This window comes from Pieris brassicae, chromosome Z, assembly GCF_905147105.1.
Source record: "Pieris brassicae chromosome Z, ilPieBrab1.1, whole genome shotgun sequence".
NCBI lineage: Eukaryota > Metazoa > Arthropoda > Insecta > Lepidoptera > Pieridae > Pieris > Pieris brassicae.
In genome coordinates, this window is record NC_059680.1 from 4,330,454 (window position 1) to 4,356,342 (window position 25,889).

A 25,889-nucleotide genomic window follows, 5' to 3' on the forward strand; every position below is an offset into this window, starting at 1 on the left:
GCACATAGACAGAAAGCCCGTTTGTGCGCAGCCGGATCGAACATATGATCTCAGGGATGAGATTCGCACGTTGAAGCCACTAAGCCAACACTGCTCAAGTGAATAAAAAAGTATATATACTCGTACAATATTAACACCCATAAATAAGGAAAATGCCTGAAGTATGATTGTTTAATTGACATGATTTCAGCATAATATTTGGGGCTAGCTTGCGATTCTCATTATATCCCGTACCTCGAATATTAAGAGCATAATATAATTATTATATTTGTTTAGATATAAAATTTCTATTTGGAAATTAGTCCAGTAGCCAGAAAAAGTAATGCGCTGCTTAATGAATATTTTAGAATACGTCATATTTTTTATTTCTTAATTTAAATTTTCACAATCTTTTCAATTTTAAATAATAACTTAATATTTATAGATAATACTTACACTTTAGATTAATATACACATCGTTCGTCGAATTAAGTTAACTATGCTATGTATCCTTAATGGATAGAGTATGTATGAAAACGTAAGTACTATATGCTACGGGTTCACATTATGATAGAAAAAATAAAATTCTTTCAATTTCTGAAATATGGTTATTAGCCAAAATTTTACACTTTTAACACAAGGGGTTCAGGAGGAAGTCACGCGCCAGTGTCCAAGATCGTCCAATAACTAGAGTCCATCCGGTTTGTCCCTATGAACGTGATTCTTGTAGATAATAAAAATAATCCACAATGCGAAAGCGACTTCGCAACCAGTTTCGACAGCTCCTCAAGGACTCGTCCTAAATGTCAAATAATAACCAACGTTCAACGATCGACTTGCAGTTATAGCAAAAGAGTTGAAGTATGTTTAAGTAAAAAAAATCTCGTTTTACCTTACCTTAAACTCCACTGTTTTATCTGCGCAATTTGTTCCTGATTGTTGATTGATTGGCTTACCCCTTTTAATGGACGTTCTTAAAGATTATTTTATCTCCACGTACGTTTAATTTTCGTTACAACCAGTTCTCGCGATTTGCATCCAACGCCTTCTCTCCACCTACACCAGGACATGTGAAGGGGAGGGGAAGGCCTATGCCCGCAATCCAGTGGTTGTACATAAAACCTCTCACTTTAACGTCGTCAGGCTGAAACGACGAACGAATTATAACCGCCTTTGAATCAGTTTCGTTTTATCAAAACCAAAAAATTCTAAAAACAATTTAAATATTTAGGATTTTTATTGGTTTTTTTTATAAAAACGGTCACCATAAAGGTATATTAGTTAGACAGTACTTAATCAAGCTATTTGAGCCTTTGCGGCTAGGCGTTAAATGAAAATCGCTAGTGAAGTCAAGACAGAGACACTCGACACGCATTATGCACTTTTAGTGCCATTTTGCACTATGATATATTTAGATTTAGTAACTCCAGGTATATGTGGTGTGTCTAATTATATACTTACTTGCACCCTTTGGTCTTATATCGTAAAATCAGAACACATGCCTAAAATATATTTAGTTTTGTTATAATATCTGCTAATATATTTATATAGTATTTCCACATAATGATGTTTTCCAAAAAGTCGTTTAGTTTAGTACCTTAATTGTACATATATAATCATTCGACAGCTTTCAGTTCCTATGACCAAAAGGACTAATAATGCAAATATTACTAAATATTATAAGTATTATTATGTTTTATCCGATAGAGAATTTTGGGTGATTCCAACGATTGAAAGTTTTCCAAATGGGGCATGGGTCCCAGAAGTTTGCCAATGCATATCTGTTTCTTTAAGTTATCATTTTAAAATATGTCAGCCTTCTGTGCCTGGCCCACGTCCATTTAGCTTATCTGGCGATATTCTTCTTTGCCGTACGAGCAAATGATAAAATAATATTATAAATGTTGATACAACACCTCGATTCGAGCGTGCTACCCGTGGTCGAGAGTTTCATGGTGCACTAGTAGGGTACCACTTCTTTAAGTCCACAGATTTCTTATAAAAAAAACAATAATATCTCTATCATTTACGTTCTATACGAGTCTTATTTCATTATCGTCTCAGGTAATTACTTTCTGTAAAGAATAACAAAAACATGGTGACTAATGCATTATAAATTCAATTTTATTTCCATCTGTATCAATACAATTTCTGTACAATCTTTACATTTTGATTTAATACTTTGTTTGTTCATGTTTTTGTTTCATAAATTAACTGGTTTTTTTTTTTATTAATTATGAAAAAGTTGTTAATTCCACTTCCACGAACATAGTGTCAGAACATTATACGAGTAGAACACTCAGACTGTTAATGAACGTTACCTTAGTTTAAGCTATTTATTAGTATTCTAGAAAATTCCATCAACATAATATTACTTATTAGGTAATCAGTCGTGTATGATAAGTTTTTTTTGGGATGCCAATACCGGATTCCTCACGAAATCTTCCTTCCTACGTCCGATAAATTAATGTTTTTTTTTTATATTTAATGCAAGGGCGGAAATACCTGTAATATTGACATAAATGATTAATCAGCGTATAGTGAATTTGTGGAAATAACATTGGCAAAGTACCAATGAAATTCCTCTGACTATAATGTATCTTGTGTTATGATTGGCGTACACCATACTTCATGACGTGTGAATGTTCCCAAGTACCGATGCCAGTAGATTCACATGCTGATCACATGCAACATTGACTAATTAGCTACTTTGATTTGTTACTAATTTTGCAAACAACCTACTCATAGATTTAAGGAATGTTGGACAAGCTGAAAAGAGAATGTAGTGCAGATAAGCAAGAAGAAGAAAGGAAAAGATTTAGGCGAAATAACAGCAGCTACACTTTATCGTTTCATCATAAGTATAATGCTTGTATTAGAGTTATCTAAGGGCTGAAGGAAGAGCCTTTTTCCTACAATAACAATTGTTGTTAAGTCAGAAATCGAACCTAAATGTTTCGTAAGTTAAAATCTTGTGTATAATTGTGCGATATAACTTATTATCTGGAGTCAATAAGGAGCAATGGAGATAATTGTTTCTAATGATACGCCAACAACACGTTCTTTATAACTCACGGACTGATCTTTCATTGAAGCATTGATTTGATATTGGTATCGATTCTATAAAATCTTCCTACTACTAAGAGTGCATTTCCTAGAACCAATTATGAATATTATTGCTACCACTATATTATAATTACACATGAAGTATTTAAAATTAAATGGTGGAAGATTAATCGTCGGCAATGATTTGGTCATAGCATTGACATTATTGAGAAGCACGGCTTCAAAAATCAAAGTAACAACCTTCGAATGTTGACGACACCATATAAAAAGAACAGTTTAACGTGGGAAGTGCGTGGTATAATGAACTGTTTGTGACATTATATACTATATAAAAGAAAGTAATAACTGCGAACAATATGTCTATATGTGTGTTTTGTTTGGTCGTCAAGTTATCACAAATCCCGGGGGTGGTGGAAAATATAATATTTTATTGCAAAAAATCTAGCAAGAAACATTTCTATTGTAATCAATTGTAACTGTAACTGTGTTTAATCACTACCGTGGCTCGCACTTGCAAAGGTATGCACATATAGCTGATCACGCAATAATCCGGCCGTGTCGGACACATTGTCTCCAAATCCATGTTATGGAAAGAGTGCATTTGTGCTAAAAATTTCAAGAATTACATTACATTTTACTGTACTGTACGTGTCCTTACAATATGAAGCGCAATACAATTCGCATAGGAATTTAACATTCCAATGAAAAATGAAATCATCAATTATAATGAGACGGTTTTCAGAATTTGGCAGATGACCAATCCACCTTGTGGCGTCTATTTGTCGCCAAGCCTCCAGTTTACGTATCTCAGTAGAAGCCGCTACTGAGATACGTAAATTGGCAGAATATGTAAAAATCTGAAAAATACGTGTAATTCTTTTTATTGCCAAAATTGTGACTGCCAATTTTACGACTTATATTATTCGAAATTCAAAATATCCACAAAAATCTTTGGTTATTAAAATATTTATGATTCACTATCGTCATGAAGCTGAAATATTTCTAAAAATAGCTATCTATATTAAGCGTATCTAAATAGCTACTTATCTTAAGGTACCGGTCTGTTTAAAAATTATAGATCACACATATTAAAAATTATGTAGTGTTTACTATATGTGTGGCCAAAAACTTATACACAACTTACACTTACATTTTCACCAATATGGATTTTTCTTTTAGAAGAGATGACCGTCGTAAAATAATTCCCCGGGAAGAAGACATTCAAAGGGGAGTAGATTCTAATGATTTGATTTAAAACTAATGTTAGTGTTTACTGTGTCTTCGCTCAGATAAATGGTATGTTCATATATTATGCAACTTGACAATAAATAAGTATAAATGTTTTCCTTCAAGTTCGTTTCCATCTTGTATTTTAAATAAATTACACATAATTACACAGATAAATCGTCTAAACATTAACATTAACAGATCATGTCGCGTGTTTATGATATGGAAGACATTATTGACGCTATTGTATTGCTATATATACAACAATACAAATAATATCCTCCAGGTAAAGAACTAAGGAGACTTATCAGACCACGTTCGATTCAGCTCAGTTTTCTTAGAGATAAAAGTGAACTCTCTATTCTAACTCTCGTTTAATAATGGAATATACGATATGACTATCAGAGGAAAAATCTGCTTAACGAGCATGAAGCCTGGCATACAAATACCCTCAGCTTCCTAACTCAGGATCTAATGTACCTATTGCCAGATAATTGACGCAGAAGAACTAACGGAAAGTTTATCGACGTAAATACCATATCATTTGTAACATAAAACAGCAGATGTTAGGAAGTATGCAAAGCCAAAGTTATTACGTGTTCCAATTCAACTAAACATTGGCAGTGACATTGGCCAAACAAAATTACAAGTAGCTACGCAATTTAAGCCTTATACTAGGAAGTTTTATATTAACTACTTATGATAATAATTACGTTCTTGATACTATCTATGTAGCGGCCATTAAGAGGTAGGGTTTTTTTATGAAAACTTGTAAAATAATATTATTTATTTCGGACAATCTAGTTGGTCATTGTATTGACATGAGTCAGATATAAGAAACTAAATTTCTATTTACCTTAAACCGTAATCTAACATTTGGATTTATATCTTAATCTTCATATTATATTAGGGCAATTTTTTTATGATTTTGACGTCAAAATATTTTATGATTTAAACAGAAAGTCTTTACGGAATAGATTAAAATAATGGCATTGCTGGCTCGTAAGTGGTGTGACGCTTCGCACCGGTCGCTGTCATAGGTGTACGGACCACGCCAAAACCAATTGAAGCATGAAGAACGTAATCAGCAGTTGCTTTATGAAAATATTTAGGGCCTTTAAGATTTAGCCTCAAGAAAAAGTTTGGGACTGAATTGTGTTTGCAGACTAGATTCTATTAGATTCAAAGCAAAAGAAGATGATTATCATAGTAGTCGTAGGTAGCTCTGTACAGCGCACTCATTTATTTAATATTTGCAATTTCCACGATTATGCAAATAGGTAGCACGTTGCGGAATGGATCACCGGCCACCGACCGCTGCTATCTACTGCCCAACAGGGTTGTCGCAAACAAATACTATAAACATTTATAACATATATAACACTATTTCCGTTATTCTTGGTACTGTTTCTTTCTTAAACCCCACGGTCCAACACCAAGACAAAAACAACATTTGCAAATCTTTAAGACAGTAAAACTAGACGCTGATAATGTCAATCAATCTTTCAACTTATCGTAGCTTTATTTATCATGCTCTTAATGAGGTTTGAGATTCTATTTAGTTTAAGTTATTATTATTTTTTTTTTGTTTAATTGGTTTAGTTTTTTCCCTTACTAGCTTGCTTATGTTATATAATTGATGTGTATCTGTGTAAAATTTGTGATGTCATATTTTCTTGTAAATGTTTATGTATAAACGTTGTTTAGAACTTATATATAAAAAAAACATCGATAAAAACAAAAAATCGAGGATATTTCAGGGACACAACCTTCAGCAGAATAAATCGACTACAAGTAGGTCGAAATTTTATAATAGTACATATTAGAGCCATTTAATTTAATAGTCATTGGTAGCCCTATTAACTTTGTGAATGGAACCCAGTTTGCACCAGTTTCAGTTGTGATTGGCGAACGCTTAATGCACAGTTTAGTCTAAGTCATTTTAAATCTTTGCAAATGGTATTTGCGGTCCAGGAAACAATTTAAGTTACGCGCGTTAGTCGATTGATTAACTATTATTGTTAATAGCTGATAAGACTAACCTACTCTTATTGTAGACAAAAGTTTTCTTTTGAGTGAGATCTTTTGCTGCTTATAGAGCATGGACAGCTCTGCTAAAGCAAACCCAGCTGAAATTACCAAATATATATATGCAATATCACCACCCATCGTACTAGACCTGTTTATTCTGAAGCCTGAGAAACTGTCACTGTATGTCTTCAACTGAGGAGTTTTACTGTGTGGTCCAATAGAGAGCTGAATAAAAAACCAAGTCTATTGGTTACTCATACGCAATCAAGCAAAACACCCAATCAGAGCTAGTGTAATTTTAGTAACTAAATGTAATGTAGACAACTGTGAAGAATTATTAACACAAGATTAGTATCTTCCACTAGTAGTAAGGTCCACTCACTAGTGTGAGTGGACCTTACTTTAAGTATTTTATGTTTTATTACCTTGAAAAGGCCTATTAAACAGTAGAAAAAAACAAAACATAAAGATTAATTATACGATGCAAATTTCATGCATTATAATTTCCTTACAATATATACTAATTAACAAAGTAAACCACATATTTGTTCCTACACCGAAAATCTACACCACTGGAAACGACCATAGACTACAATTGTAATATGTTTATGGGGACGTGAGTAGTTTTTTTCTTGAAGGTCTCAAGAAGTCACTGAAGATACACTGCCTATACGCTGTGCTGGTTTTAATCTACATTTCTAATATACTCACTAGTTTACACACGCACGAATTAAGTATGGAAGTTGTTGCAGCGATTGATCATGCCTAGTATCATTTTCTATATTTAGTCTCAGAGATTTATAAATTATATCGTCATGCTAAACGCTTTGAATTAACTTATCGCAACGATCAGATTTACATTATGCTGGTATTGTACGTCTAAAGTGACAGTATAATAGACAATTAAATCTCAATCTACATCCTGCAGATAAATCTTAGTATGAGGTAATCAACGTGTAAATAATAAATTCAATAGAAAATATACGATTTATAGGGGTTGACAATTAATCAATGATATGTTTGTGTGATTGAAGAATACTGAAATTATTTTAAATAACGATAACGAAAATACTAGATATTATGTCATGTAGCAATTAATTTATGCAAATGAAAGCGTTGTGAAATTATTTGTGACAAAGTTTATACCTTTTTCAACACAAAGAATTTTCCAAATTTTTCATCGGAAATGGTATTTTTTTTATAGAACAGGGGGCAAACGGGCAGGAGGCTCACCTGATGTTAAGTGATACCGTTGCCAATAAACACTATCAATGGCAGAGGGCTCGCAAATGCGTTGCCGGCCTTTTAAGTATTGGTATATACAGATCTTTGCATCTGTTTTATAGTCATTGATTACGTATATTTCAAACCACTAACACATTAGAGATTGCCCTTGTATATTGTTTAAAGGACCCGATATTTCTGCAGAAGATCTAATTATAGTGGATTTTCATGAATGACATTGCTCGACATTTTTGTTACAAAATACCAAAAACCAGACTTGGGTTGTATCCAAATTGTAATAAGTATAGGAATTTACTCAGAACAGATTGTGTCTTGTGAATGGAAAATTAAAAGTATCTGTTATGTACTCGTGCGTTCAAATCCCGGCAATACCAACGAATTTTTTCAAAATATAGTGTGGTAATTGGAATTCTTAAACCCAAAAAGTCGACGGCGTATCTCAGGTTGATCACCTACTTGCCTATTAAAAAAAATCATAAAACATTATCGCCAATTACGTTTTTATGTGGAGAAACAGGTGTTGTTATACATAGATTTATATAGGTAGCATAATTGACCAAGATTGTATGAATGCTTTTAAAATAATCGTGACAGAAATGTTGTTTTTTGTTTATTTGTAATTTTCATTTAAATTAACGTATATCACTTATTAGAACATAAATATTATCATTTTAATGAAAATAATAACACAATCTTGACATCATAAACCGAGAATCCTGTTACACGAGTCACGATACAAATATTTCAAATATTTAAACACTCGGAAAGTATTTTTCTATGTGAGATAACTATTTCAAACAATGTCGAGTGATTTCGAAAATACAGAGTAAACACTTTAAAATAATTGTAAACGCTTTGACCATCACATGAAAACGTGGAAAATTACGAAGTTTTTGTTGGCCGAGTAATTTTAACACCAAATTAAACCTAGTGATTATATGCGAAGTATGAGATACTTTGGGTGGCTTTGTTTTTCATATTAGAGATATTATGATTTTTTAAAATCAGAAACGAATTACTCAAATTAAACGATTAATGGGTAAGAATTATACATTTTTGTATATTTCTCTGAGGATACATCGAAATTATATTTCTCAGAAATTCTATCTAGAAAAAGTTATTTTGCATTTATTTATTTTTTTCTTATAAGTATATATAAGTACTTATATAAACTTTTGAACTTCTGTCTGATTAATAATCCGTCTTATACGGATTCAAAGAAGGCTTTTACAGTAAGGTACGAGGCTGGGCTCCCGTACATCTAAGATGTATGGTTTTTTTAATAATTATAATATTGTTTTGTAGAGCCCACAAAGCTTACGGAACAGCTATTACAGGTCGTTACCGCAGCCCATGGACACTAATGTGCCGTCTTTTTTCGCTAGTATTATTGGATTTTGACGTAAGAAGGTCAAGTTTTATATCACACCCTATCACGCTCGTAGGTATAAAATCTACAGAGCAAGCATTTTTAAAACTTTGACTTTAATAATTTATTATAGTTAAAATTAGGTGTGTGCGTTTATAATTCTTAAAAATTTCTTAAGAATGATACCGAGTCAATATAATTCGTAAACAATCTCTTTTGTCAATGACAATACCATTCAGCCTATATACAAAGTGTTTAAATAAAAACATCGCATTTACTATAACTTGACTATTTCCTATGTTAGAAGTGAATGCAAGGTCAGAAAAATGTCTGCCTCATTTGTCAATAACCCTTTGTAATGTTATACAATAACTAAAAATTTTATCGACACAGTTACACTGAATTACTTTTGGAAATTCAACCGAACAAATATATTTTTTAATTCTTATATTTGGATAGTGTTATTTATTTATAAATTTGCACCTCTAACATTTGTCTATGATATTTGACTATCTTAAAAATAGTGACAAAAAATTGTATTGATAGTAAAATTAAATACATGGTTATTTTAATAGGAAATCCGTACTGATAAAACAATGTAATTAGTGCAATGAGTTAACACATTTGTATATATTCCTCTCGTTATTTAAAAAAAAGAGTGGCGCTACAACCTATTTAGGTCTGGGCCTCAGATTTCTGAATCTGTTTCATGGTAATTTTTCAATCTAATCGGCAAGTAAGTGATCAGCCCCATGTACCTGACAAACGCCGTCGCCTTATTGGGTCTAATGCAAGCCGGTTTCCTCACGATGTTTTCCTTCACCGTTCGAGCGAATGTTAAATGAGCACATAGAAAGAACGCCTATTGGGGCACAGCCGGGGATCGAACCTACGACCTCAGGGATGAGCGTCGCACGCTGCAGCCAGTAGGCCAACACTGCTCTTCTCTTAATTTATAGCATAATAAATAATAGCCCGCTACAAGTCATGTCTTTTCGTATGTTTTATATTTAGAGGCTGTCGGGTTGTATTGTATACTACTAGAACTGTAAATATAAAACAGTAAAACTATGATGTTATATGTACATGAAACGGTAGCTTTAAATGTCAAAACTTAACGCTATGACCCCCGATGAATTCAATAGGTTTCTGAATATTCCCAAAATGATCCGAATCTAAGTTCGAAAAAATCGTTACATTTCCGCAAACAAGGAGACGGTATCTATCACTTAGGCTTAATCCTGAGTACTTTTATTAATTAATGCAATGTATTGAAAACTTTCAAAACAAATTATTACGTATTTAATTCAAAGGCCATGACTATTCGAGCATATATTAGAATGTTCACGTCCTCGCAAGTTTATTTTGGCACAGACATTAAAACATGATGACGTATGCAATCATACCAATAATCCAAATATTTTGTTATCTTCACCTAATCATTAATATATTGTGTAACTCAGGCTACCCTTTTCACATTAAAGTGTGTAGAGTGTGTATTAGATGTAAATAGATTTGTGTTGTGTTTGCCTTTAAAAACTAAATATTATAAATAGTGTTGCTACTACAAGTCAAGAGCTCAACAATAATTAAATATGATTCAGCAACTGTCTTGTCAAAAAATTTACATAGGTATTGTCGTGAGTCTGTTCTAGCAGAAAAATGACAAAATCCAGAACGGATTGAATTTAGATGGTAGGAAAAGAACAGAGGAAGCAAATGCGATAAAATAATAGAAGTGGCGCAGAAGCTGAACACCTACTTGTTCCTTAAAGGAAAGCAAAGAGACACATACCTCGAAGGCCAACCTTGAGAGACACCAGTGGTTTTATTAAAGTATCATCAACGTATATATTTATTTTATGAACACTCATGATCATCGAAATGTATAAATTGTTGCCAGAATACTTAACCAAATTATACCTTCATGTTGACCTAAAACGACTTATTCACAATAACACTTTGTGTAAAGAAATAATCTTTGTTGTACAAGTTATATTTTTTCCAACAATTTTTTTGTTGAATCTAAAGGATCTAGTCTCAATCTGAATTGTAGTTTTGCATTGCAGGATGTCCTTCGTTACCATCGCTGCAAGAAAATTGAGGCCAAGAGGGGCTTAATTCAATTTACTATAAATATACTACAATACATATTTACTTCATCGTGCACAAGGATGTATTTGTTAAATTGAAACAGGTTTTCTTTATATCTCAAAATGTAGAAAGCGCGTATCGTACTACAAACGTATACAATAACAATATTCGTTATTTTTTTTCTTTAACGACGGCGATTTCTCGAAAGTCACTTTAATATATAAAGTTTTAATGATCGTAAATCATCGTTACTATTGGAGAGTATTATTACACGGAATAAACCTTTTTCGGTTTTATACCTGTGCATTCATTTTTATACTAAGTGTTGCTTAAAGTTCAATATTGTTTTTTATTGTTTAGATTATTTAAATCTGGTTTGTCTGCTTTAAGCAATAACAATGTTACATCCTTTTTTTTACATTTTTTGTGATATTGTTTGTCTTGTAAATAGAGGGTTTATTATTAGATTATATTAAAATGGTTGATAAAACCACAGCATATGAGTGCACAGAGAGTGCCATCACTTCCCCATTTAAAAAAATACTTTCTTGTAGTCCATTAGTAAGTCCAGGTGCCCACTGTGTGCCTCTTAACCCAAAGGCCCCGCTTTCAAATCACGGCTGTACAAACGGATTTTTCTTTTTAAGTGAATATTTATCCTCACTAGTGCGGTGAAGAAAAACATCTAACATATATCTCTATTGAGTCTAAGACTCATATATTAGACTAAAAAATCGTATGTCTACCATAGTGACAAACCTCTTTAAATAAATATTAAATACGTAATAATTTTGTAAATTAATGACACCATCACTAGTTCCTGAATAAATAGTATCGAATTACTTTGGACAAAACTAACCAAGTAGAATGATTAGAAATATTTTATATACATTTTATAATTTAATAAAGGTAAATTTTATTTAAATGTAAACCATGTAAAGTAGATTTAAATCTTTAGCGTTTGATTAAGTCATCAATTCATTATCATTCAGATCATTCTAGAGGCTTTACATGGTTTTAAACTATTAATATATAAAAACTACGATAAATAACTCGTAGTTTAGTAATTACAATGTGTATGTACATTCGACTTATAAGTCCTATAACTTTTATATAAGTTCGACTGTCGAAACAAAAACCCCATATACAGATGGAAGCGATTTCGTGTCAAATTCCAAGTCCACCTAATTCTGCTTTACCCCATAAACCACGTTTTCAATATTCTTACAACGTTATGTGGATAAATTTAATTAAAACGTGAATGTAGCGAGAATTTATTACATAACTGGACGTGTCACTCGCTCGAAACATAGATTCAAATTCTGTAATAAACTCGCTTTAATCAAAGACGACAAACATTACGAAAAGTTTGTACCTATCTTCTTGGTCCTTGTTTATTTCCGTCTTAGAATTTTTACAAAAATCATGACTAACATCTATTGATATTCATTTTGAATCATATTTGAAATATAATTTGAGTCAATTCACACATGTTTATGTAAATAATGTGAATTTGTGTCTCAAATTACTATTTCACGTTTACAAAAATCAACTTCTAAGAAATACCATTTACCGAAATATATTGCCATTATGTTTGTGCGATATTTCACACCACCTACTCGACGTAAACACGCAAAATCGTGATGGGCTTTGTTAAATATAAATTTGCTAAATTATTTATGTATTTTACATTTGACGTTAATTTCTATAAAAGCAAATTTAATACGGATTGGAAGTGGGAAATAATAAATAAAATAAACATGAACCGATGTATGTTGGATGAATGTCTTTCTTTCACACAAAAACTACTGCACGGATTTATATATCAAACTGTACAATAAATATAGCACATACATGATGATACACCATATGCTATTCTTCCTTTGGTGAGCCATGTTGACGCGTGCTGCAAATAAATTACACGAAAACATAAAAAAATTGTGTAATCCAATAACACTTAATCTGTATCGAAAATACAAAAAAAAACAATACATTCATTTCCAACATATACACAACAATACAAACAAATACTTTTATCGCTTCTGGTATTTAGAATGAATTAACTTTATCTTACACACTATATCGTGAAGACTAATATTTTAAGAGTTACCATCTGAGGGCGTGAAGAGGATTGTTTTAATTTTTACTCGAATGAAAACCGGCAAGCCTCAGACCCATAAAATGTGATAGGCATAGACTGATATACGCTGATCATAAAACATCACGAAACAAATACAGAATTATGAAGCCAAGACCTAGAGGAAGAGCAACTGTTTTTTTCTTACGTCTTAAACGAAAGAATCCAGACTTAAAATTACTTTTTTATATTGAATCTTACATTTATAAAATATAATAATAAGCAACTCGCTATGGGACAATATTTGGTTGTGTCTAGTTTACACAATATAAGGAAAATCAACCCACTTCATAATAAAAGTGTAGATTTAGAGATTAAATGTGAATGAAGACTGCTTATATTGTTAGTGTCATTGCCATGTGAATTGTGTCGAGTGGGCGTCTCCATCTCAATGAGACCAAAATAGCGACGAAATGATTCGCTCAGGAATCATGATGATGGTATGTGGAGTAGTTATAAAGAGTTATTAATATTACTAGCAAAGAAAGTGTACCTGAGCGAAAAATAATACTTAAGTTTATGGTTTTACTTGGGATGTAAAATTTTCTTGTGGCTCAATGTGGACCTGCTTTATGATTCTAATGTTAGCTGCAAATAGATTATTTCTGTTCCATGACCAGTTTTGATTCTGGTTAAATTGTTTTAACGATATGAACAAAATGTCAGTGTCATTGAAACATGCTGAAACTCGTATAGTATGTAATAAATGATTTAAATACGTTCTGATAAAGATCATATTCATGGGTGAAAATCTTGTCAAGTTTTAGACGGAGGAAAGACTTTTAAGATTCGATTATTACATTTAACGTACGTCACATAAATTTCAAATAGGGAACTAATCAATATATAGTAAATCTTATATAAAAATAAATGTACCGCAATATATGATTCTAAACACAAATCTCGAAGACAGTTTGGGTAATTACAGTATTTTCTTTTTTATTTATTCCTTGAACTCTGAGAAAGGTTTTTTATGGAAAAAATTAGTTTCAGCGACATATGTAATCATTGGAAATCGGTGTTTATATATTAATGATATTAATTTAGACATTTAACTGCTGAGATTCTTATTAATTTTACAACCTTAGCAACCACCATAAACATTATTTGATGTTTTCAATCCCTTAATAACGCAATCAGCGGAGCGAAAAAAGTTATGGATTAGACTTTCCCCCTTAAGAATTATCAGATAAACAGACTCAAAATTATGACGGTTTACTCAATATTCTTCGTTAATGTTTGTATAAGTGTACATTTTTAATGTAACTATAATTAATAGTGATCGAAATGTAACCTATTGTTGCTGTTTTGTTGCAGGAGGCGGAAGAATGGTCCCGGAGCCGCAGTGGCTCCAAAATCAATCCGACTTTTGAGCCTGACTGCCTACCTCAAAGGTAATTAAAATGGAAGCATTGTAAATGCATTGAGAAAATAACTTCAGTAGAAGTCAATAGTTTTAATAGAATAGAATAAAAACGGCAACAGAATTTCTCTTTAACACTTCCAAACTATCGTCTATTTTGTATCTAAGAAACGAGTGTTAGGTTCGGTTAGGTTGCATTAGATTAAAGTCACTGAGCTAATAATATATTAAACAGCTGCTATTTGATGATGCCAGTTCATGATGATGTTTTAATCTTCAGATCGCGCAGTAATATAACTTAAAATTTAAGACGGGGCATGAAAAGTTACAGAGAACCAGTGCTGGTGGAATATAAAATGTTGCACGAGAAAGTAATATAAACGTGGACTTGTATGTGCCAACCTCAAGAAACCAATAAAGATTTTGTCTTAATATCGTATATGGCTTTGGACGTCATAACTTAATTACTTATTGTATCATTATTTATGGGCTATACCTGTCCAAAATGCCTACTTTGCTTGAGTAGCTCTGAGGTCGTGATATCGCTAATACTTATATTAAAAGATTAAACAAGTTTTACTATACATGGTAACAATGGCTTTCATGGGGCTAATCATGAAGTCTGGTCTGGGTCTCACTGTTAAATCATATCTATAAATGTAAGTATTATATCCTGTTTGCGGTCTTAATAAAAAAAGTAATCTTTGGCTATGCCTCTCTTTGACGCAAAGCCGTCCTTGCAGTTTTATCCCGTTCTTTAGAGTAATTACTAAAGGTAATTATTCGGAAAGAACGGAACGAAATGATTTATCTTCCAAAAGAGACCATTTAAATGTTACATATAAATGATTATGGATCTTTACATAGGTATGTGTCATTTGCCTCGTGTAACGTAGTTTACAAAAGAAAACATAAGTTGCTTCTTTTGAATTTTCAATTAGAACATTTAGGATTCTGCTTGAGTGTGTTTTATAAGAATTTCCATTAACAATTGATTATTTTCAATTGTTCCATTTATAATGATTTTTAAAAAAAGATAACATTTCAAATAATTTAACAAAGGCACTATAATTGGCAAGTACTTGTTTGATTCGTGTGAAGAAATTATCTTTTATTAAATAAATTCATGATTTCTTAAATAATCACAATTGACCGGCAAGACTAGTTGTAGCGCCACTGACTAAGTATTAGGGCAAACGGCTAACAAAATCGCATAGACTATGAAACCCCTGTGTTAGTAACACATACAACTGAATACAATCTTAGAAATCTGTTATTTGTATTTAATATTAAAAGTTATTAAACATGACTATTCTAACATCTATCACACAGGTGAGAATTTATAATAAATTTCCAGTTATCTGTAATACTTTCTTTGACTAAAAATGTGCATCTCAGCAATTTCCAATGGAGTTTTGAATAATAGTGTTATCAAAGTAGTAAGGAGACTTGTGTTAATGTTTACAGCAAATCAATCCATTTTAACTGCACAAGCCAAAATGCAAATTCAAGGTCTTTTCGCCGTACCGAGCGCGGTGTTTTACTAAATAAATCAATATGTTCCTTAGCGATACACCAACATGAACAAGTAAGTGCATAGGTGGTTTGACTTTAATAATTCAGTTATCAAAGTCGTGTTTGTGATTAAACAATTGTGATTTCTGGTTAACTTAAAGTTTGTTGACAAACCCCCGGTGCTTGCGGGAGCTTATATTTATTTTAATAAGGTTATTCTATAATGAATTTATTTTGTAAGTATTACACATAACAGTTGGGGTACAGAATACGCGCATTGTTATATTTTAAACTAAACTAACTTAAATATAGAAAACCGTAGAATTTTTACTGTTGAGTAGACATAACAGAAATATGTTTGAAGTAATGGTCACGTTCGTACGGTACAATACCTAATGCAGGTTATTAAAAATAACCCTATGAAACTTAAGGGTTAAATGCTATATCTGTTTCGTGGTCATGTTATCTCTTTTGGAAGATTTATGGTCTCAATTTTATGGTATAAAAATATGCTCAATAAGGAGTATGGGGTTCAAACAAACGAGAAAAAGTAAAGAATCGTGCTACGGTGTGAAAGATGATCTCTGATCTATATTTTCTCGCAGTAACAGAACTTTTTATCAACAACTAAACTCAAAATAACATACTTGGATTGTTAACTTGCAATTGTATTCCAGCCTATCCCCGGTCAAAGATGAGAAGAAAGGCTCAGGAGATAAGGGCATATTCCTTGTCAACTTGAATGAGATGAACCAAGAAGTTGAAGAATATGAACCATACGACAATCGAGTTGTTGATCATCCTACCACGTAAGTATACCTTAAACAAGTATTTATTAACAATGTCACAATTTGGCAGAATTATATAGATCGATATAACCTTTTCAAGTCTGGGCGTCAGATTTCTGAATCTGTTTCATGGTCAGTTGTCAATCTAATAGGCAAGTAAAGCCTTCTATGCCTGACACAGGCCGTCACCTTTTTATGCAAGCCGCTTTTCTCTCGACGTTTCCTTCACCGTTCGAGCGAATATTAAACGCGCACATAGAAAGAAAGTCCATTAGTGCACAGCCGGGGATCGAACCTACGACCTCAGGAATGAGAGTCGCACGCTGCAGTCACTAGCCCAACACTGCTCTATACATTGGTATGGCGCTCCTAATTAGTTTTTGCTAAAAGACCGGAGAGATGTACACAATCTATTACACAAGTATTTGCATATGTTAATAAACAGTATACAGTTAAACATAACATGTCGATTTCAAAACTATTTAACGAATTTAAGAATTGTATCATAAACACATTTATTATTTCAAAGTCAGTCCACTTTGACAAGGCTGATTAAGATGGTCGAATAAAAAGTCGAATTCTGTGTCAGGATGTGCATTTTCCTCAATATGACAGTTGTATGATAAAAGAGCCTCGAAGATCCTTCCTCTTCCTGGACTATCAAACACAAGGAAACTGCTTTTATATTCTCACAACATTTTATTACGTAGACGGCCTATGCAATGCGTATGTGCAACTTATAAATAACGTATTTCTATCATTTCCTGTTACAAATTTCAAATCTTGCCGACTTCATACAACTTCTACTTTATGTATTTAAGACATTGATTGCAAAATTTGTTTGGCAGTAGTTTCCTTTAATTAGGACAACCATGTGCTGTCCAAGGCACTTGCGACAGACCTTAAAATCGACGACGGTAAAATTCAACACCTCCCCATTAGCCAATTTTCATTTATCGGCTCAGTTGACTCTAAATAAGAAATCGGTTATTGCACCACTGGTTTGTCCTACTATCTATTGGAAACATTGTATTAGCATCTCAATATTACAGGAAAAGTTATATACAAACTAAACCAAAAAAAAACACGTTCCTATGCTTGTGTATCTAAATGAAATCCATCAACAATGTCCATCAGTATTTTAATATTAAGGATTAATAAAGCGACTTTAATGCTTAGAGTAACGTAGGTTCATACTTGAATGTGATCTGTAAACATAGAAAATTCTTGGGTTGTCCTTACAAATGTTTTTCATCCCTTTTTATTATTATAAAGCGGGTTGTGGATGACTCAAATATGTTTATATGTCGCTATTTATTCACGATTTTCTATACTACAGTTAGATCCATATGTAACTACATATCTAGAATCAGCCTGTGACTTAATTTGCGCATATTTAGGATGGTTGTGACACTACAAATGCTTTTTTATCTAAATTATAAAATAAATAATATACTTTATTTTTTACCTATATATCTCTTTTTTTTCTCTTTGTACATAAATCACACACGGTTTAAAATATTCTATTTTAATTTCACGACATGCCCTTACAAGGAAAATTTTGCAAAACATTGTTTAAAAAATATAGTATCATCAAACGTTAATATATGTGATTCATATGCGTGTCAGGTTCTACCTATATACGGATGATTGCTCTATATTAAATGATATCCGTAGAAGCCTATAGAGAATGAAAAACAGACATATTATACAAGCTGAGTGAAATAATTATAACACTTGTTTATATTATCTTTTCATATAGTGTTACATGCTGTATTATATTATTTCAATTGCATTTTTCAAAACAATATTTCTATGTATGTGAAGAACCCAAACAATTTATTCTCTATTAAAATTTTGTTGATTAGTAGTATTATATTAACAAAATAACGCGGTTTAATCTCTTGTCCTTAAAAGTAAAATGTACAGCATACGTTACATATAAAAGTTTATAACTTCAATTAACGAACAATAAGTATTTAAATAATCATTATTTTACTTAATACTGTACGATGCCTCGATGGAAAATCGAAAATAATGGATGGACCAATATTTCGGTATATTTTTCTTTTCTTTAAAATATATGTGAATTAGGAATTGTATTGTTACTAAATTTACACAAATACCATCAAACGAACGCTGATAAAAGTAAAATGAAAAGTATTTTTAGATCTCGCATTCTTCTGTTTTCAATTAACACGTGACGACTCAAAATATTTTATTCCAATGGAACGTTGTGCGTCAACCAATTATCTCATATTTGCAGTCCTTACGTCACAATTTAATAGTAATACAAAATAGTAAATCATGCCAATTAATGGATTGTGCCAGTTTACGAAACTGTTACTATTAATCAATCAATCGAGTTTTATTCAATATAATAAATAGTAAATACATATGCCTCCTAGTGGTTACGTACGTCTCACCCATGAGGTCGAGGATGTGCACCAATAGACTAATCTATGTGCAAATAACACTCGCAAAAAATAAAAGTCGACCATCGTGAAGAAACCGGCATGCCTTAGACCCAAAAATACGACATGTATCAGGCACAGACGGAACATACTATTAAGAAAAATAAATGAGATCTGAGCACCAGATCTAAAAAGCTGTAGCGCCACTGGTTCCTTTCATGAAGTTCCTTTCATTATATATTACGAAATTAAATCCTCAGGCCGCTTTTGTCTGTCTGTTTACCTGACCGCAATAAACTCAAAGATAATTATGTCTTATTTTCAACAATTGATAGTGTTTTTCTAATTCATAATATTTTAAAATAAATTTACGAAGTAATTTGTAAACCATATTAAGCAGCAACAAGCCAACTCTGTTATAACAGAACTTAACATATTTTTTTAGAAATATTTAAGTTCTTATATTTTGTATTATGTTATATATAAATTGTGGAAGGCTTGGTCCTATTTGACGCGTATGAAATTGGAGTATTATATTTTTTGGTTATTTCAAATATTAAATTTTTAAAATTGCGTGTAAAGTGTAATGTGTAAGGAAGACATATTTTGCACATAATTTTTTTTTAAAACTTAATTCGATAATTTAGCAATTGTATGCTGAGTAAGATGTGGTCATTATATATGAACGAATAAGCATCGCGAAGATATTGTTAAATTTGTCTCAGTAAAAAAAGAAAAAAATATTTATATACTTATTTGATTGGTTCACTAAAATAAATGCTAAAACGTTCCTCGAATCTTATGATTACAACGCCGAAACAATGATTGTTTCGCCGGGAATCTCACCTACGCATTCTGGCTTCAACGCTTTATAATATATGTACCTACTAGTAGCTTTTTTTGTTGGCTTTTAATAGTGAAATAATTTTTCAAATCGGTTTAAAGCTAACAAGTAATTGCTAAATTTTGTTTCAGGAACATAGAAACCTTATTGCACTTGCTCAAAGGCAGTTTGGGTACTGGTATATTAGCGATGCCTCACGCGTTTTCTAATGCCGGATACGTCGTGGGTTCAATCGGTACCATTGTAATTGGTGTTCTATGTTCATACTGCATACACGTCCTCTTGGACTCCTGTTATGTGATGTGTAAGCGGCGGAAAGTGCCTTCAATGACGTACACTGCTGTAGCTGAGGCCGCGCTTTCTGAGGGACCAGACTGGTGCAAAGCTTGCGCGCCGTATGCTGCGTAAGTTACCGAACGTTCAAAAATTCTTCCCTATGTGTATATTTAGATAACATTTTTAATACAGTACAGTCAAACCAAGATTACCTGCGAGCGACGTTTTTAAGTTGAATAAACATTATATATTTTCTAAAATAAAAATATTGTACACTTTTCTATTGATGAATTCAATTCTTAATTTATCAAACAAGTAACCATGTCAGGAATAAAATAATGGAATTTGGAAATTGCTTTCGAGACTTTTTATTATATTTATCAATTATACAATATATACACACAAATGGATATAACTTACAGTTACTGTTTTGAAAGTAAATATGTTGTTGCGTATATTTTTAAAATACTAACATTGCATTACCTTTACAATGTATAAATTTACAATGACCTAGGCATTTATATTATTTTCCTGTGTGTATGACTTTATTTAAAATTATTACGCTATACAGTATTAAAGAATGAATTGGCATATACGTTCAATTCTAACCGCAATATTATTAATCATTCATTTTTGTAATAGAGGGATATACCCAAGATAGGTATTAATTTCTACGCCGCAGGAAAACCATTTCAAATAATTAAACACATTAAATATAAGGACCTTTTCAGTTATCTGGATTCGTGATATATCTCGAAATCCGCATTCATATGTGGAATATACGTGAAGTAAGGCCTTAACTAATCAGGCTCTGAGTTTTGTAGTTTGTTTTTGAGGCGGAGTTGAACCGTTTGCTAGATGAGGAATTTTTAATCTTCCATGTAGACAATTTAAGTACTAAGTCCTATAATTCTACTAAGAATTCAAAAACACCATTCTTTATTCCTTTACAGTCACGTGGTGAACGTGTTCCTGCTCATCTATCAGATTGGGACCTGTTGTGTCTACGTGGTATTCGTCTCGGAGAACATTCAGTATGTGTTGACACAGTACTTTGAATTAAACGTAACTGTCGTAGAGGTGATGCTATGGATCCTCCTTCCATTGGTTCTCATCAACTGGGTTCGGGATCTTAAGTACTTGGCACCGTTCTCTGGGTTCGCAAACGTGGTCACCATCGTCGGCTTCGCAATTATACTCTACTACCTATTCAGGGAAGCTCCAACATTGGAAGGGAAGGCTCCTGCGGGAAAACTCGCAAATTTCCCGCTTTTCTTTGGAACTGTTCTCTTCGCTTTAGAGGCTATTGGTGTGGTGAGTTAATGATTTTAAAAAACATTCAGTTAATTATATAAATAAACGCCTATTTGACTGAATGTTTATCTCCAAGAATTAACAATTTTTGCTTACTGTTTATTTTATTTCATTTATTTAAAAAAAATTTCGGATATAATTCCGAATTGAATTAAGTCGCGCAAACCATAGACAATTTGCGTCTATGGTTTGCGTGACGATAATATACTTTTCCAATAAATTTATATAAAGTTTAATGTACTTATGTTAATGTGTATGATGTTGTGTAATGTGTTTATGTAATTTCAATGTCAATTTAAATAACGCAATTTATGATATGATTAGCGCCCTTATTTGCCTCAAAACATAGATTGTCTTTTACATAAGAATGGTATTTGTACAGATTCTTCCATTGGAAAATGAAATGAAGACCCCAAAAGACTTCGTGGGTTCCTTCGGAGTGTTGAACCGTGCGATGATTACCATTATCATCTTGTACGTGGGTATGGGACTTTTCGGTTACCTGACGTATGGAGATTCCGCAGCTGGAAGTATCACACTTAACCTACCTTCCGATACTGAATTGTAAGTAAAAATCTGCCAAAAATTATTTATTTATAGCAGCTTAATGTGAATCTTTACGCAAACCACAAAACAAATTAGCTTCTGAATATCAGAGATAAATCACATAGTAAAATCACCCTGAATATCGGCATAATTCTAAAATATTTTTTTTTGGAAATCGCATTTAAAGATTTTGATTTCACTCCATCTAGTTTTTTGAATATTGATAATGTCACTATAGGAACCTTTGAAAATTATTAAGTTCCTTAAATAAAGACATTACTAATTACTGGGGAATCTTTATAACTCGAATGACAAGGGAAATGCAAAATTCGAGTTAACGAGTTTTCGGCTTAACAAGAACTTTGAGGTACATATTATTTAACTGCTGAAATTTCGCCTTACAGAGGCGTGTTCTAAGTGTATTTTTCGATTTGTAGAGTCGAATTTGAATAAAAATTCAACTTCTGTTTGTAGTGTGTATTTTAACATATTAAAACGAATTATATATTAATGATGTAAACTGTACACAAAAAATAAATTTGTTATCTGTTAATTAAAAATATTTGCAGATTTATTTATAAGCATAACGTTCACAGCTGTGTTATTTAATTTTTTTTAGTATGTATGTTTTTTTTAATAATGTATTCATTCATTGCACGTGTAAAGACAATAGATTAGAAGCCCCGAACGCGAACATTAATTTTGGATTTTATTGCTATTATTTCGGGGAATTCCAAGTAAGACGTCATTATATTTTACTTATTACGACTTAAGGAGTCTCCATTTTGAAATTAGAGCAATAAAGTATAAACATATATTATAAAATATAAAAAATGACATCTTAACGAGTTACAAAGTCGGGTTAAAAAAAATCCTTTGGACAATATATTAATTTGCACACTACGCTTAGTATACCTAGTTATAATCATTTATTTTCAGACTCGCGAGTATAGTCCAAGGACTTCTGGCTTTCGCAATCTTCATTACCCACGGTCTGGCCTGTTATGTGGCTATTGATATCGTGTGGAACGAGTACATTGGTACCAGGCTACACAACAGCTCCCATCGTATTATCTGGGAGTACGTCGTCCGGACCTGCATTGTTCTTATTACATGTAAGTGTGATAATTGCTTCTTCGTCTCTTCTATTCTAGATATAGCATCTCACATCGTAGGATAGTCCCAGTTGTGAACTGATATGGAGAACAGAGTAAACATACACAAAACAAACACATAATTGACATTTTATAATTAATCTGACATTTTTGTCTCAAATAAACATAACATGATATATGAAATATTGAGGGAATGTTCGGGTCTATTTAAAAATGTCCAATAGTATCTAATAACGAAAATTATATTACACGTCTCACTAAACCATATTTTTCTTCTAGTTGGTATTGCGGCAGCCGTCCCAGAATTGGATCTGTTCATATCCCTCTTCGGAGCACTATGCCTGTCTGCTCTCGGCCTAGCCTTCCCCGCCATCATTCAAAGCTGCACTTATTGGTACTACGTTTCGGACTCGGAAAGAATTCGTATGATCATCAAGAACGTCATTGTTGTACTGTTTGGCGCCTTAGGACTTGTAGTAGGCACTTGGACTTCCTTGGATGGTATAATTAGAAAGTTCTCCGCCCACCACGTGTTAAATGCCACCGCAGCAATAACTGAATCTACTATACTCAATGACACGTTAAGTGTTATACCATAGATTTTGATTATCCCATCAGTATGAACCATCCATGGCATCCAAGTGCAATGCGTTCGAACTCGTACGTACTCTAGCTTATTGGACAATGTTCTTAGACAATATTTTAGGCTCATATATTTTTGTTGTAAGTTTTTTAACGGTTTCTCATTATATTTTATTGTTTGGTCATTATGATCAGATAGCTATTGTTGAACAAATATTAATAATAATATAAAATATTATTTCTGCATATTTATTCGGTATACATGAATATTTTTATATACGAGTAGTGTTATGTAACATATGATAAAGTTTATTTTAACGTGAACAGTAGTCATTTGTTACTTGTTTTTTAAGAGTAAATTTTTGTATATATATAAACCTTAATTAGAAGCTCCTTACTTCTAACGTTGAAATATAATGACAGCCACAATGAGTACAGCTTATTTTTTTACTCGCAAATTAAGATCAAATCGCACTATAGCGACACTGCAGCAGAGGCGAGGCATTAACTCTCTTAAGAATATTTTGCCGTGCTTCTCTGCCGCTACTGAGACATAGTGACTTGCTGGACAGTGAATTTACATGAATACCTCGCGAACGAACGATACATCACGATAGACGAAAAGGAATTAATTTCTTTTGACAGTAAATATCCCGAATTAGAAAATGAAAACTACATGAATGTTAGAGAAACCGTACTTTCGCCGTCTTGATAACTGAATTTGGAATACCATGCACCCATGTAGACCAGTTTAGTTTATTCCAGTTTTCTGCCTCTTTGAATAAAAAAAAGAATAAAGATTTTATGATTAGCTCTGCGTCTCTTTGCTGCAGTATCCCTATAGTGCGGGTTGACCTTTAAACCGTCAACGACCATAGTTAAATCAATATTTAAGCAAAAATGTGAAATGCATAAGTATTGTGTACTTATTTGCACTGTTTTCTTTTTCATTCACGCAAGTATAATGTAAGAAACTTAGTACAATATTTAATAATAAAAATGCACTTTACCAACTTAGTTTTAAGGATCCGACTTAGCTACGATGTTCCATACCTATATAAATAAATTTAAATTATAAACTAAGTCTAATATTTAGAATAAGACTATTAAAATGTTAACGAACAGGGCGTTTTGATAGACAGTGTGGTCGCTACGGTATTAGAAAAAGATATTTCAAATGTTTATATTTGGATATAAATACATATATAAGTTTATATTAAAGATTGTCTTAATAACAAGACAGCTATTTTGCAGCCGACGCAAGGTCGCTAAACAACCAGTTGGAAGGTAAAGATAAAAATCACCAAATTATATAAAATTATTCTATATAATTTTTTGTTGTACTTTACCTAGCAACTGAGATTAAAAAGGTACAACATAGGTTTTTTTTAATTTTAAGCATTATTTTATCCTATGTCAGTGAGATTTGTGGTGTGGCATTTTGTTTAGTATAAGTCTACTTGCGACTAGCAGGTTACGGATTAAAATTCGTTATATTTTTGGTTACATATATTAGGTACCTTACCAAAATTGTTACCGTCTCATGGCCGGATAGCAGTGTTTTATGTTTATGTATAGAACGACCTTATTTCCCACTTTCTACGTTTTTCGCCTTGGACAAGGTCGTTTAGTTTTCATTACCAATTGCTATATATATATATATATATATATATATGTGTATATGAAGTTTCAATGTCGTAAAAACAAAATGGCCTTTAAAGGGTTTAGGATAAACTTTGCTTACACCAGCCAAATTCCGGGCAGCAACATAGTAAAATCTTATCAGGTTATAATTTAAAGATAACGTATCGTTCTAGAGTTGGAAACTTTAGTCCCTTGAACAAGTTGATTTTTAACTTTTAATTAGTTCATGATACGACATAACAGGACGATTCAATTACAGGTTATATCTCCTGCGTACCAAGCTCAGTCAGTGTGCTAAGGAATTTGTTTAAGATCGTTGAGGAATCGGTTTTTACAAAAA

General features: G+C 32.3%; 1 protein-coding gene across 2 annotated transcripts in view; it reads left to right on the forward strand.

Moving 5' to 3' along the window:
* The window catches only part of LOC123718522 (proton-coupled amino acid transporter-like protein CG1139), a 46,690-nt gene extending 21,142 nt beyond the window's left edge, over nucleotides 1-25,548 (forward strand). For both annotated transcript variants that reach the window (XM_045675109.1, XM_045675110.1), the window contains exons 2-8: nucleotides 14,466-14,542; nucleotides 16,704-16,835; nucleotides 20,204-20,476; nucleotides 21,302-21,662; nucleotides 22,045-22,226; nucleotides 23,148-23,323; nucleotides 23,603-25,548. In XM_045675109.1, coding sequence (XP_045531065.1) covers nucleotides 14,466-14,542; nucleotides 16,704-16,835; nucleotides 20,204-20,476; nucleotides 21,302-21,662; nucleotides 22,045-22,226; nucleotides 23,148-23,323; nucleotides 23,603-23,922 — 1,521 coding nt within the window. In that variant the 3' untranslated portion in view covers nucleotides 23,923-25,548. The remainder of the gene's footprint in view (nucleotides 1-14,465; nucleotides 14,543-16,703; nucleotides 16,836-20,203; nucleotides 20,477-21,301; nucleotides 21,663-22,044; nucleotides 22,227-23,147; nucleotides 23,324-23,602) is intronic.
* The last annotated feature ends 341 nt before the right edge of the window (nucleotides 25,549-25,889 follow it).